The sequence below is a fragment of the Sorex araneus genome, chromosome X (assembly GCF_027595985.1).
Source record: "Sorex araneus isolate mSorAra2 chromosome X, mSorAra2.pri, whole genome shotgun sequence".
NCBI classification, from domain to species: Eukaryota; Metazoa; Chordata; class Mammalia; order Eulipotyphla; family Soricidae; genus Sorex; species Sorex araneus.
The window spans coordinates 103,516,510-103,530,622 of NC_073313.1; the positions used below are offsets into that span (position 1 = coordinate 103,516,510).

At 38.3% G+C, this 14,113-nt stretch overlaps 1 protein-coding gene across 2 annotated transcripts in view; it reads left to right on the forward strand.

Annotated features, from left to right (window-relative positions):
- Window positions 1-14,113, forward strand: part of RNF128 (ring finger protein 128) — a 137,135-nt gene that overhangs the window by 96,910 nt on the left and 26,112 nt on the right. For both annotated transcript variants that reach the window (XM_004606319.2, XM_055121377.1), the window contains exon 2: window positions 7,825-8,072. In XM_004606319.2, the coding sequence (XP_004606376.1) occupies window positions 7,825-8,072 (248 nt within the window). The remainder of the gene's footprint in view (window positions 1-7,824; window positions 8,073-14,113) is intronic.

Sequence of the window (14,113 nt, forward strand, 5' to 3'; positions counted from 1 at the left end):
TAGTGATACCCATGATCAGATTTGCTCTATAGCTTTGTTGTTTATTTCTTGGTGCTGGGGATTGAATCAAATCCTGGACTTCATATATGTGAAACAGGCTGTACCCCTCAGCTACATCTCAAACTCAGTAGTATAATTTTTTAACCATCAGAGCTGTGCCACCCATACTTGACTTCTTAAGCTTAGTATTTTTCAAAAGAAATGGTTGTTTTTCCATTTCTAGCTTTTTTCACTCAACATGGATAAGCTCACTTATCTGTGGTAAATAAAATAAATGGATGAGGAACTGTAATGTAGTAAAAAGGAATGCCTAGATCACCCTTGACCCCAGCGTATGGGAAGTAGGACACAGAAAGAAAGAAAGTAAGAGAGGAAGTAATAAGGTGACAAAAGGAAGTAACGGTGTAACATGGGCCTAGGTTATAATGGTGATGTGGGAGAGTGGTATAGCTCTGTATCCAAAGCATAGACTCAACAGCACTTAAAACATGAAATCTAAACTACAACCACCGAACTTTGAAATGTGTCTGTCAAGGTAGCAGGTGGAGGCGGGGGAGCGTGGGGGTCATGGAAAGAGGGAGTACAGAAATCCTGGTGTAAGGAAGTTTACACTGTTTTGGGATTGGTGTTGGAATAATGTATGCCTAAAATTCAACTGTCAGTAACTGTGCAAATCATGTTTATTTAATTAAATAAAAATAATATTCAAGAGATGGTCAATTTTACAACATTTTAATAAAATAGTGGAAAGGTTGACACCTTGAATGGGAATGTATGTACTAGTATTTTGGCATTGAATTTTAAAACTCAGTCATTAGAAGGTCTTAAGGAAATAGCAATAATGTAAGTTGGTACAAACTTGACTTTTGTGGGTCTGAAACCCAGATTGTTCTTAGCATTGACCAAGTGGTTGAGTCTCTAGGAAGGGAACAACAGCTCTTCACCCTTCCATAAGGGAAAATATATATTTTCATTATCCCTTTGAAACCAGTGACATTCTTCACATTTTCTAAATTTTGTGCAAGTTGGGAAGAGCTTTTGTCTTTGTTGGTGTGGTTTAAATATTCTCTGTACTATTTAATCCTTGGTACACCGGAAATCAGAGATTAAGCAAAGTAAATTCTGAATATGACCACATCTAGGTTAAATGGCTGACTTTACATACAGAGTATGTTTTGTGATTTTTTTGAAAAGGGCACTTGCAAAGTCACTAATTTTGAGAAGTTCAGAATAAGTGAAGCATAATAAAAATCTCTTGACTTCAGTATTTTAAAGACAGAGAAATTTAAGGTAGAAAAAGTCTTCATTACCAATACACACAATCATAAAGAGGGTTTTTTTTTGTTTTATTCCACTTAAAGAAATTTGATTATTCTTTAAATTTCCTGGGTTCATGATTTTCCACAGAGCAGCAAGTAGTAAGACATCTAAATTGGGATTAAATGAAAGATACGATCTTCACAGTGGGTCATATTCGTGAAATAAATAAGCATAGTAATATGGTTGCAAGTCTAGAATTGTATACTTAAGGTTTTTTTTGTTGAGTGTGGTATTTGGGGACCCATATGTGATTCAGGGAATTAAATAAGGGTCAGCCACATGCAAATTAAGCAACTTACCCCACTGTGCTATCTCTGTAGCCTATTTAAGTTTTGACTCCGTAATGTTCAGTGGTATGCTTGAGTCAGCTAGTTCTGCAGATTTTTGCCTCGTTTTTTTTACAACTTCCGATCATATGGTCATAGGAAAAGTTTTAACACTAGCGCAAAATTAACAATTACACAGAATACAAATCTAAGCCTTCTATGGTCTTTCTCCCAGAGCCAGTTGTTAGCAATTCCTCCCCTGAATATGCTTAATTTTTATTTTAAAGTCAAATCATAGATTTAGGTTCACTGAAGGCATAAGTAATATATAATGATATTGAAGAGATACTGAAACTGCCGACATCTAATCTGAGTTTAGTAAGGGAGTTACAATAGTTTCTGGTATTTTTGTACAAAATTCCTTCATATCCCTGCCACCAAACTACCCATGACCCTCTCCCCCCAATCCTATGTCACCTCCAGTCCATCATTCCATCCACCCCACACCTTCCACCATGGTTTATTGATTGATAATTAATGGTTTTGGTGCTTACTATTGCCTTCTTTAGCACCACTCAGGTGTTCCAGACCCTTCACATATTTTCTGTGCTACTTCCAACAAGCCTTTCTATTACCCTCTCCCCCTCGATAGCACAGCGGGTAGGGCGTTTGCCTTGCACGTGGCCGACACGGATTTGATTCCTCCGTCCCTTTAGGAGAGCCTGGCAAGCTACTGAGAGTATCTCACCCCCATGGCAGAGCCTGGCAAGCTACCCATGGTGAATTCAATATGCCAAAAACAGTAACAAGTCTCACAGTGGAGGTGTTACTGGTGCCTGCTTGAGCAAATCGATAAGCAATGGGACAACAGTGCTACAGTGCTACAGTGCTCCCCTGGGCCCCAAACCTGACAGTCTCAACCTTGTGTTCTAGTATCCAAGATTTATTAATTGATATTGTCCAGACCCTTGTTTTGTTTCTCTGTATAACACAGATGAGTTAGATCATACTGTATTTATCCTCATGTCTCTTGTCTATTTCACTCAGAATGATACCCTCTATTCCAATCCAGGTTGCTATGAACTTCATGACTTTATTTTTCTAGTGTTTTTTGAGCAATACATGGCAATTCTAAGGGACTACTCCCAGTGTCCATGCTTGGGAAACCATGCAGTGCTGAGGATCTGACCTAGGTCTCCTGCAGGCAAAGCATGTGCTCCAACTTATTCAGCTATCTCTCTTGCCCCAAATTTTTTACTTACTATCCTTGGCAGGCTAGTCTTATCTTGAATGGGGATAATAGCAACAAGTACCTTCAAGTGTTTATGTGAGAATAAATTATGTTAATGCAGTGTAAAACACTTACAACAGGACCTAGTTTATATATAAATCTTTTCTGGCAACCTCAGTTATCCAGAGCATAGCCAAGATTCAGGAAGTAAATAGAAATGTCACTGAGCAACCGGTATAAATATCAGAGGATACTTGGCACTGAAGCCCTCAAAGATCTCTCTGAGTCTGTAGTACTCTTTCTTTAAACCTGAGTTTGATTGAATTTTTCAGGTTTGACAGGAGACTTGAAGTATAAAATTAGAAAGAAGTGAGAAATGCTTCTAGAAGCACCAAGTTAAAGTGAGAATCTCAAGGCTGGGGATGTGGCTCAGTGGTAAAAAGCACTTGGTTTGCATGTGCGAAGTCTTTGGTTCAGTTCCTGGTGCTGCCAACAAATTAAAAAAAGTGGGCAGTGGGGTGAAATTCTCTCTTTCCAAAGAAAATTGCTAGAAATGAGAACTTGAAAGTGATACAGACAATATGATCTCTAATATCCTTTCTGGCTCCAAAAATCTATCATTTTAGTGACAAATAAACACAGTACTTCTGTGGGGTAAAGTTACTACTTTATTAAATAATGATTTACAAAGATGATCGAGGGCCAGAACGATCTAGGGCCACAGTGGTCACAATGCTTGCCTTGATTACAGGTTACCTGGGTAAAATCCTGGCACTGTAGATGGTCCCCTGAATACTGCCAGGAGTGATCCCTGAGTACAGAGCTAGGAGAAAGTCCTGAGCTTTGCCAGGTGTGCCCCCCAATTAAAACAAACAAAGGTGAATAATCAGTAATGAATCATAATCAATATACGTTAGTTAAGAAAACACATGCCTTGCATGTGATTTACCACAGATTCCTGGCACCATTTGGTCACTTGAGCATTGCTAGGCACAGCTCTGGGGGCCCATGAGCATCATCAGGTGTGACTCTGGAGGCCTCTGTGCATTGCATCGGTGGCTGGATGTCTGGCATTGCAAGGACTGAACCGCACTGTATTTTCCGGTCTTCACATGGAACCAGAGGACCACATGACCAAGAATCACTAGGAGGAACTCCCAAAAAAGCACTGCCCGAAGCTAAAATTGGTGGTGGGATTGGTGTTGAAATATTATATGCCTAAAACTCAACTATCAATAACCTTGTTAGTCACAGTTCTTTAAAAAAAAATGAAAAATAAAAAAATAAATCAAGAATAAAACAAAATGGAGCAGGACCTGGCACTAACTCACAGGACTGGAGTGAATCCAGGTCTGGCATATGAAGGCTTGAGTTGGATCCCTGGTATTGCATGTTTATCCCCAGCACTGAGCCAAGTATTGTCAAGAGTAGCCTCCAAGCCCCCCTGAGCACTGCTTGAGAGGCTTCTTACCCAAAGGAAGTGTATAGCAGTGTAGATGACTTTTTAAAAATGTTTATTTAAATGAAGCATTTATGTAGAACTTTTTACTTGGAATTTTATTTATGTGGAAGGCCTAATTCCCTGACAATGTCAGATAAAAGAAAGCATTACTGTAGTTAGTTAAAAGACTATCTCTGCCCTTAGACGGTTCATAATTTAGAGAACAGAATACTGCTTGCCAACTGAAATGCCAAAAAATAAAGTTCAAGGGAGAGGTTAAGAACCAGGTGACAGGATGTTTACATTCTCATTAGGAACTTTGGGAAACAATTAAAAAAGCAGCATTTAAGCTGGAATTTGAGTGATACAGAGAAAATGAGTTGGGGAGTATCACAGCAGATGTGTGGAACGTACTAGCATAAGGAATCAGAATGAGCAACAGCAGAGCTATGCAAAAAGAATAACAATAGCCAGTCCCTTGTGGCTGGATTCTTCGCTTTTTTATTTTCCTTTTTATTTTCTGAGGGGATTTGAGCCGTACCTGGTGTGCTCAGGGACTCCTCCTGGTTCTGTGATCAGGAGTGACCTCTAGCACAACTTGGGGGTCCATATGTGGTTCAGGGGATTTGAATCTGAGTGAGATGCAAAGTAAATTCCATACTTTCTTATTTCCTATAGTTTTTCCCCAGCCCATGTGGCTGGATCTTAATGTTTATGAGATGGTGTTGTAGTAGACAAATATTGAAAATGTCAGTAGGACCATATCATATAGATATTAAAAGTTAGGCCAGGGAGACAGGCTTTAATGTGTAGTGGGAAGCTACTAATGACTTTTGAGCAGGGAAGAGGCACGATCTAACCACATGTTGACAAAAGTCAACCAGGAAGGTAAAATGAGAGGAAACTTTAAGAGGGAAAATTAGAGATAGAGGAACCAGTTAAGAGGCTACTGAAATAGTTCAAACCAAGGCAGCAGTAGTGGAAAGGATGTGATTATGGGATATGTCAACGAAGTGGCATCTACAGGCTGGCTAGATGAGCAGTGCGGATTCTGATGTGCTTCTGAGATTACCAAACCAGGTTGTCGGAATGGGAGTGATGCCATTAACTAATAGGGAGCAGTGGAGAGGAAGCAAAATTTTAAACAATTATAAGAGCATGGAAAGGAAAAGGAGGCAATCGATAATAATGCTTAGAAACAGGTCTTTGCAGCATTACAAAGATAATTTAATAGACAATTGACTATAGCATGTATTGACATGGACTCTGGAATTGAAGCAGAGAATTATTTCTTATATGTAGACAATATGCAGTTCTTGATTGTCCTTGTTTTTAAATTTTCATGCGGGACCTTGAGAGGTAGTCCAGGGAATAAGGCACTTGATTTGCATGCGGCTGCACTGTAGCTGCTGCAACTCTGATTTCAGTCCCCAGCACCACATATGGTCCCCTGAGCCCTGCCAGGGATCACTTCTGATAACTGCAAGGTATGAGCCAAATTCTCTCTTCGCCAATCAGTATTTTAAAAAAAAATGTGACTCAGTTTTTCTCTGATCTCAATGTTCTGCGTTTTCCTGAGCATACACTGATATCGCCTACCTCATATCTTCTGAAAGACTAAAAAATTGGTTCTATTAGTCAACAAATCTCAAAAGGACCCATCTGTAATCTTGATAAATCTTTAAAATTACAGATAGTCCCAAACCAGATTTTTTAGTATTAGCTGTGCTTTCAAAGATTTTACAGATTGCAATGTTAGAAATATGTACAAGGTTATATGATTAACCAAACTTCAAAATCCAGAATTTTCCTGACAGATGGCATGTAGAGAAGTGAAAAAAAGGCTATTGAAATAATATCTGTGCTTTTAGCGCCAGGGCTAGAAATTTAAAACCTCTCTAAAAATAGACAAATGATCTAATATCTTGCAAATTTACCAGAGTCTAGACCCATAAGGGATACTTGGCCATACACTGACAGACAGAAATGAAGGCATTTAAGACTTCTTCACTTGCCATGAGGTTTTCTGTGTTTGTGAGAGGAAGGGAATGGGTGGGCCATATCTAGCATTGCTTATGGGCCGTTATGAAAGCAGTCTTTGGGGGCCACTCCAGTGATCCAATAACTAGGTAGTGCTAGAAACTGAGATTTTCCCCATGAGAACAGAGTTGTTAGCATCTACCAAACTTAGTCATGACAAAGGCATCAGAGATATAAAAGGACTTAGCTAAATAGTGATTATATATAAAATACGTCTTTAAGAACTTTATTTCTATACTATTACTATTATATATACTGTTATTACGGCTTATAAGAAATTCAATACACTATAATAACATCCTGTGAATGTATTTTCAATGAAAAACTTCCAGTAAGGAGAAGGTCTTGATCTTTCAAAAGGTTTGGCTCCCAAATATACACTTAAGGGATTATTTAGGCAATAATTCTCTATATATTGTCATTTAAGGTTTTTGCTCCTAATTTCATCATTTGAAAGTGTGAATACTAATTTAATAATGTACTTTTATACTTAAATTCTGGTCTAAAGGATCTTTTAAAGAGTCACGTGTGTGCTTGTGTTTATTCCAGATTAGAGTTTAATCATTAACCCTGTTTAGTACCTTAACCCAGTATCAGTGGGAGGGCTCTCTCATTGGCAGTCTCTTAACATTCAATGAAATCTCTTTTCCTTGAGATTATTGGTCTCATGTCATATAATCTAGAATGGATAGAAATCTTGATATGTATTGAAATTACATAAGCATTCTGACATGCTCATAGCACTGTAAGAAGTAATATTTGTCCCTTCTTTTTTGCCCAGTATTTACCTAATGAAGAGTAGAGAAAGGGGTATTAAAGTGTAGGTCTTTAGTCTACTTTTCAGGTTTGATTTTATGTGGTGTTAATAGAATTATGCCATTTAATAAATTCTACCTGTCTACATTGATAGCCTTATCATGTCCACGCAAAACCTTAGACCACCTTAAACAAAAGTTTTATTTAATTTCTCTTGAGAATATTAAAAGAATGGCACATAAACATATGTGTAGATTATAAATTTGAGGTGGGTTATAAATATTTTTGTCTCAATTTACTAATGCCAATATGTAAACTCATATATTTTAGTAGTTAAAGAACATTCTGCCACTTTATAAGTTAAGAAATATACTATTGAATATTTCTGTTTTCCCAATTTTCAAATTCCCTAGTGAATTACTCCTATTTTCCAGTATCTAGGGAGCTGTCTTAAAGTCTTTCTACAAGATGCAAATGGGGCACCATCTCAATACTGCTGAGTTATATTAGAAGTTAACCTGTGTATGGCTTTTGTTACATATGACAGCTACCTTCATTACTGAGTTATTATTTCTTTAAGATAAGAAACTAAGTCTCCTGTATTCTTATACCCTCCAATAACTTAGATGCACATAGCAGGCTCAAATGTTAATTCAATACATAGTCTTCCTCTGACTGCTTTAAAAATCATTTAAAAATCACTTTAGTCCTTTGATTTTTAGACTGAGAATACTTTCACAAACTGAAACTGAATTGCTTTTCTTTTACAGGTGCTGGAGATATTGTTGCAATCATGATTGGCAATCTGAAAGGCACAAAAATTCTACAGTCTATTAAAAGAGGCATACAAGTAACAATGGTGATCGAAGTAGGGAAGAAACACGGCCCTTGGGTGAATCACTATTCCATTTTCTTCGTGTCTGTGTCCTTTTTTATTATCACGGCGGCAACAGTGGGCTATTTTATCTTTTATTCTGCTCGAAGATTGCGAAATGCAAGAGCTCAAAGCAGGAAACAGGTTGGTAATGGTCCTTTATTCCAATTTTAAAATATTCAGCTGTATTAATTATAGTTTGGGGATTGTGCATTTTCAGAAAATTTCACTGGCCAGACAATAATCCATGCATAAACTTAATAAAACCTGATTAGTTCTGTTTTTCTTTGTTGGTCTGGGAGGGCTGACATCCACTGCCAGTGACTGAGGCCTGATGATCAGAAGCTCTGGCAGGCATGCACTGCAGAATGCTGAGAGCCACTCGGGCTATTCCCAGGATTGCTGGGTGCGTGCAGAGAACACTTGGTACCAGGGATCAAACCTGGGCCACTTGGGCATACAAGTAATGTGCTCCACCCCTTTGAGTTATCTATCCATCCCAGAAACCTGTGAGTTTTTTAAAAGTATGTCAGCTGAGGCCAAAGTGACAGTATAATGGGCAGGGTGCTTGCCTTGCACATGGTCTACCTGGGTTAGATCTCCAGCATCTCATATGGTCACCGAAGTACTGCCAGGAGGAATCCCTGAGCCCAAAGGCAGGATTAAGCCCTGAGTACTGCTGGGTGTGCCCCCCAAACAAACAAACAAAAAATTCAAAAATTTTATCTCTTATATCCCTAAAATAGCAATTTTGTAATTTGTGTAGAATCCTTTTCCTGCCTCATATGAAGTCTTTGAACTCCAGGGAGCATGTCCTGCCTGTAATTTCATCTGGGTACAAATATATTTTTCAACATATATTTTTCTAAATTAGAAAAGAACTTCAAATTCAATATGGAAAACTTAGAAATTAGAAAGTTTGAGGGAGGGAGCTGGAGAGAGTGCAGCATGCAGGGCACTTGCCTTGCAAGCAGCTGACCTAGATTCAATCCCAGCACCCTAATATGGTCCCCCCAAGTCCACCAGGAATGATGCCTGAGCACAGAGTCAGGAGTGACTACTGAGCACAATTTGTTGTGCAACCCCAAAATAAAGTGCAAGGGAAATAACCCTTACCCCCAAGCCCCACCTAATAGAAAACTTGTAGTCACCACCCAAAGGTAAATATGTATGTATGTGTGTGTACATATGTTTGCATGGATGACAGGGCTGGAAAGATAGAGTAGGCCTAATAGATGAGGAAATTTTTGTAAATAATTAACTGTGCTCAGCTCCAAAGATTTGCTTATTCATAAATTTCACTATATTTTAATACCGATGTTTAAATAGAAGGTATGGGAATAGTTGAGCAACAGCACCCTAGCAGTTTGAACAGTACCCACCATGTCCTATGGTGTGGAGTTAATCCTGCCACCTTTAAATTGCTCCTTTATTCCCCTTGAGTATTTTCACTTCTTTCTATACCTAGCTCAATTTCTATGCTAACTGCCATTCATATGACTTTTGCTCCCTTGATCCCTTTTGCTGTTTGTTCCACTTGCTATCAAAAAATAGCCCTGGTTGGGGCTGGAGTGATAGCACAGCAGGTAGGGCGTTTGCCTTGCAGGAGGCCAACCCGGGCTTGATTCCCAGCATTCCATATGGTCCCCTGAGTGCAAAGTCAGGTGTAATACCCTTGTGCATCACTGGGTGTGACCCAAAAAGAAAAAAAAAAAAGAACACTGGTTAAATCCTACTTCCTGCATGCTCTTTGCCTGCCCTTTGCATCACAGAAGTAGCAGAGAACAACATTTACATCTATATTGGCTGATCAGACATTAAATTTATGGCCATAAACTCAGAGCGAGCTGTTCATGCTGCCTAGCGATCTTATTATGTTTTCTCAACCATTTTCTCTCTCGTGGTACTGGGTGACTATTAATAATACATGTTCGTTCTCCTTAAATCTCTAAAACCTGGGACCAGAATGATCATACAGTGTGTAAGGCACTTGCCTTGCATGCAACTGACCGGGGTTCAATCCCTGTCACCCCATGTGGTCCCCTGAGTCCCAACAGGAATGATCCCGGAGTGCAGAGCCAGGAGGGAGCCCTGACCATCACTGGGTGTGGACCAAAACCAGAACAAAACAAATCCCTAAATCCTCCAACTGTGCTATCAACACTGTAGCTGAAGGTTAATAGTTGAGGAAATGGAAGTAATACAAAGAATACTTCCCTAAGCTCCTGAAACTTCTACCCAGCTATCTGCACCTAAATCTACATATCTTGTCCTCTCCCTTGCCTTCTGCTACTGTGGACACACAACAGACATATTATTATGACTTCCAATTCACAAAAGAATTTCTCTTGGCCCTATAGCATGTATAATATATGCATATTATATGGAATATATAATGTAATATATTCTATATAATATGTGCCTTTATAATACCCTATAATAAAAAATATCAGGGTTTTTCACTGCTCATTTTTCTCACTTTTCCACATAACCTCCACCATTAAATCCTGCTGGCTCTACGTCCGTTCCAGATTCAGAATCTGATTACTTTGCAACCATTCTATGGCTTCTGCATCATCATTCCTTACCTCCTCCCCCACAGAGTGGTTTGCCACATCTCCAGAATGTTCAGTATTTAGTGCTTTCAGCTGATTCCATAGAAAAAGACAATAATACATTTTCATATCTCCTGAAGTTCCTTCAAAGTCAGTGAAATTCTGGCTAGGTCATGTACTCTTTCTCCTGCAGTCGAAGAGGAGCCCAACTTATTTGGGTGTGGGTGAACAATGAGGATTTCCCTGTGACAAGAGAGTTAATTGAATTCAGAACAGATGAGAAATTGAAATCTTATTACAAGACCTTCATAAAGATTATAACCAGCATGTGGTAATGAGTGATGATTATCTCGGTGCTTAAAGTTAATTGACTTCTATCGTTCTCCTCAGAAGAAGCTTATCACATTGGTGACAGGTTCAGCCTGTTACTTGCTGTGTCAAAAGGATGTTTAAAATTCCTGTGCCAGACCATTCAGTAGTTTCACACTGTTAATATTTGACATTATGCTATTTTTGTCTCCGAGTTTGGAAAGAAATTTGTATGATTAACTATCCAAAGGATATAGTTTCAGTGACAGGAGTGTTTGCATATATTTATTGTGGGGTGTGCGTTTCTGTGTTCTTAGGGCTATAATAAATCTGATAATGTGGTACTAAACTTCATCAACCTGTTCTAGACTTTATAAAGAGATCCCTGTTGTTACATAAGATTTATTAGAGTTTTCTTTCATTTTGTAGTTTAATTTTCATAGTTCATTATAGTTTTACTAATTAAGTTTTGTGAAAAAGATCATTACCAGAAGTAATCCATAATTATGTTAGCCAGGTAAGTACCTCACTGGAAGTTCATGCTTTGCCTATATAAGGCCCTGGGTTTGATTCTTGGCAACAACTTCACACACACAACACACACAAACAGAAAGATACACACACAACCTTTCATCTTTTGAAAGCGTTTTTCATTTAAAAGGCTTCTTTTACTACTTAATGAGCTGTTTGCTTATCCCTTGGTGACTAAAGAATTGGTTATATGATTGGGATTCCTTTTGCTTAGCACTCTTTGAGAGTATAGGATATCATTTACACGTTAATGATATTTATTCACAAGTAAATAAATAATCATTATTTGTAAAGATAGAACTTCCTATTTGTAAAAAAAAAGTTTGGTATATACAATAGCTATAACTGCCACTAACTGTTAACAGCATTATCCTCATATTACTGGTAGATATGGTAATGAAATTGACTTATGGAAACTTTAGAATACTAGGACATCGAGGGTTCATAAATTTCTTCCTATTGAACAATTTTTGAAGATATTTTTATTGAGGTACTGTAATTTGCAAAGTTATTCATAGCACCCAATTTTACAATCAGCCATGGTCAAATTCTATGTGTACAATTTTCCCAGCATCAGTCCCATCACCAGTATCAGAGACCACTCCCGCCTGGGTTCTGGGACTGAATGAGGTGCCAGGGACAGAACTTGGGTTGGCTGCATTGCAAGGCAAGCGCTGTAACCACTGTCCTATCACTCTGGCTCCAGAAAACGCCCATTGCATGGGCTGGGAATCAAACCCGACCTCCTGTGTGGCAGGCAAGAATTCTCCCACTGAACCACCCATGCATCTTCTGAATGATTTTTGACACAAGCTGTATCACGTGAGGCAAACTGATAAATGTAAAAGATTCGATTACTAAAAATGCTATATTTGATGAGTAGAACACAGAGGCTGCGTACCTGACATGTCAGAGCATGATATGTAACTTTGTCCTATTTTAGTAGATGAAATGCTTTAAGCAAGATGAAAAGTATCAATGGCATGTCATTGAAAAAGATATTAAACATTATATGGACTTGTGTTCCCCCTGGGAGAAAACCCTAATCCAAGACAAGGAAGACTATGTAAAACCTTGTGACATGCTAAGGCTAAACATTTTGGAACTGACCACTATAGACTTTGACATGGAAAACACAACCTATTGAGGTAAAATGCGTATACTCTAACTATATTCAAGTCATCAAACTCAGTGGCAACAAGGCATGTATGGGATTAAATATTGACTAGTGAAAAAAAAGAGGACTCTAGGTGAAATAGGATCTAGGTGAGGGATAATGGAACAAGCTCAGTTTACTTTTAATGAAGAATGAATGGTTTTTCAGAAAATGAAAAATGACTCAGAGAGATTGGAAGGAGGAAAGGTAAGGGTAAACAAAGGGAATCTACTTTGATAATATAATAAAACTTTGATAATAGCACTCTATTATACAGCCCCAATACTTAATGTTGGAGAATATTAACACTCAATGGAGAAAAGGCATATTTTGTAATTTTACTTCAAATGGCTTTCCAATTTTACATATGGAAAGTCAGAGAGAGCCTCTTTGAATACATATAGACCCCAAAACTTATGGAAATTTTCTGAGTGAAGTCCTAACTTTACATTTTGGATCTTGAAAGAAGGCTGTACCAAATTTACAACTAGCCAATAGGAATAGGAATGCCAGTGAATAATACACAGGCATTTCCCATGGGAGAGAAATTGCCCTACTACACAGTGATCAATGAGGACTTTTGAAATATATAATAAAATGTGAATTTAGACAAATAATCATAATTGTCCTCTACTAACAGGGAATCTAGAAATGACAGGATCATCACTTCTAGGTATCACTTGTCTATGACACTACCAGTTATGTAGGCATTGAATGATTCTTCCAGTAAGATTTAATAAATACTTTTGTGATGATTCCTGATTTATTTTGCAACCAACCTGTACCATAACCATTTGTGATGTATGTTGATACGATTCAATCACCTTGTATAAAAAAATCATGTAGTAATAAAATGTATTTGGGAATTGGCTAAAACCTCCTCAAGAGGTGATGCCAATGGAGAATGATTGACCTGAGAAAGACTTTGGTTTAGTTTGTTACTATATTAAATATATCTGTATAAGTGTATCACAAAGGAAAAGTGATCATAGATAATTAAATATGAAGATGTTTGTAATGATCCTAAAGCCTGGAAGAATTGCTTCTTAGAGACTATTTTCAGCCTTCATTGGCTTTTACAAATATTAGAATTTTTTTATTGTAACATACTTATAAAAAACCTTAGCAACTATGATTGTTTTGTTGGTGGAGGACTGGAACAGTGTGGCCCAAACCTATATGGCCCAAAAGACTACTAGAACTCAGCAGTCAAGGATGCTTACCTTGCATGTGTAATACCTCAGTTCAAACCCAGCTGGTGGGTTTGAACATTGCCTCCTGAGCCCCATAGCATGTAACCTCCAGCATCACCAGGCCAAGATGCCCACTTTGCTAACCCAAGTATTGAGCCAACTGACTTCAGTTGACTGAGTGTCACTAGGAGTGGCCCTAATGCCCCCCGGGGACTATGTAGGAGCACTCCAGCCCTCCAAATAAAGATGGAAAAGATCAAGGGAATGTATTTTAAGGAAAGAGATATCAGTAGATCTATTTGCTTACTCCTTAAGGGTCTCCCAAGAAAATATTACTGGCCCTCAGCCAATCCTGTGAATTTGGCCCTTGAAGTCTTTTTTCATCTTAGTAATTGATGCTGGACTGGAGCGATAGCATAGCAGGTAGGGCGTTTGCCTGGC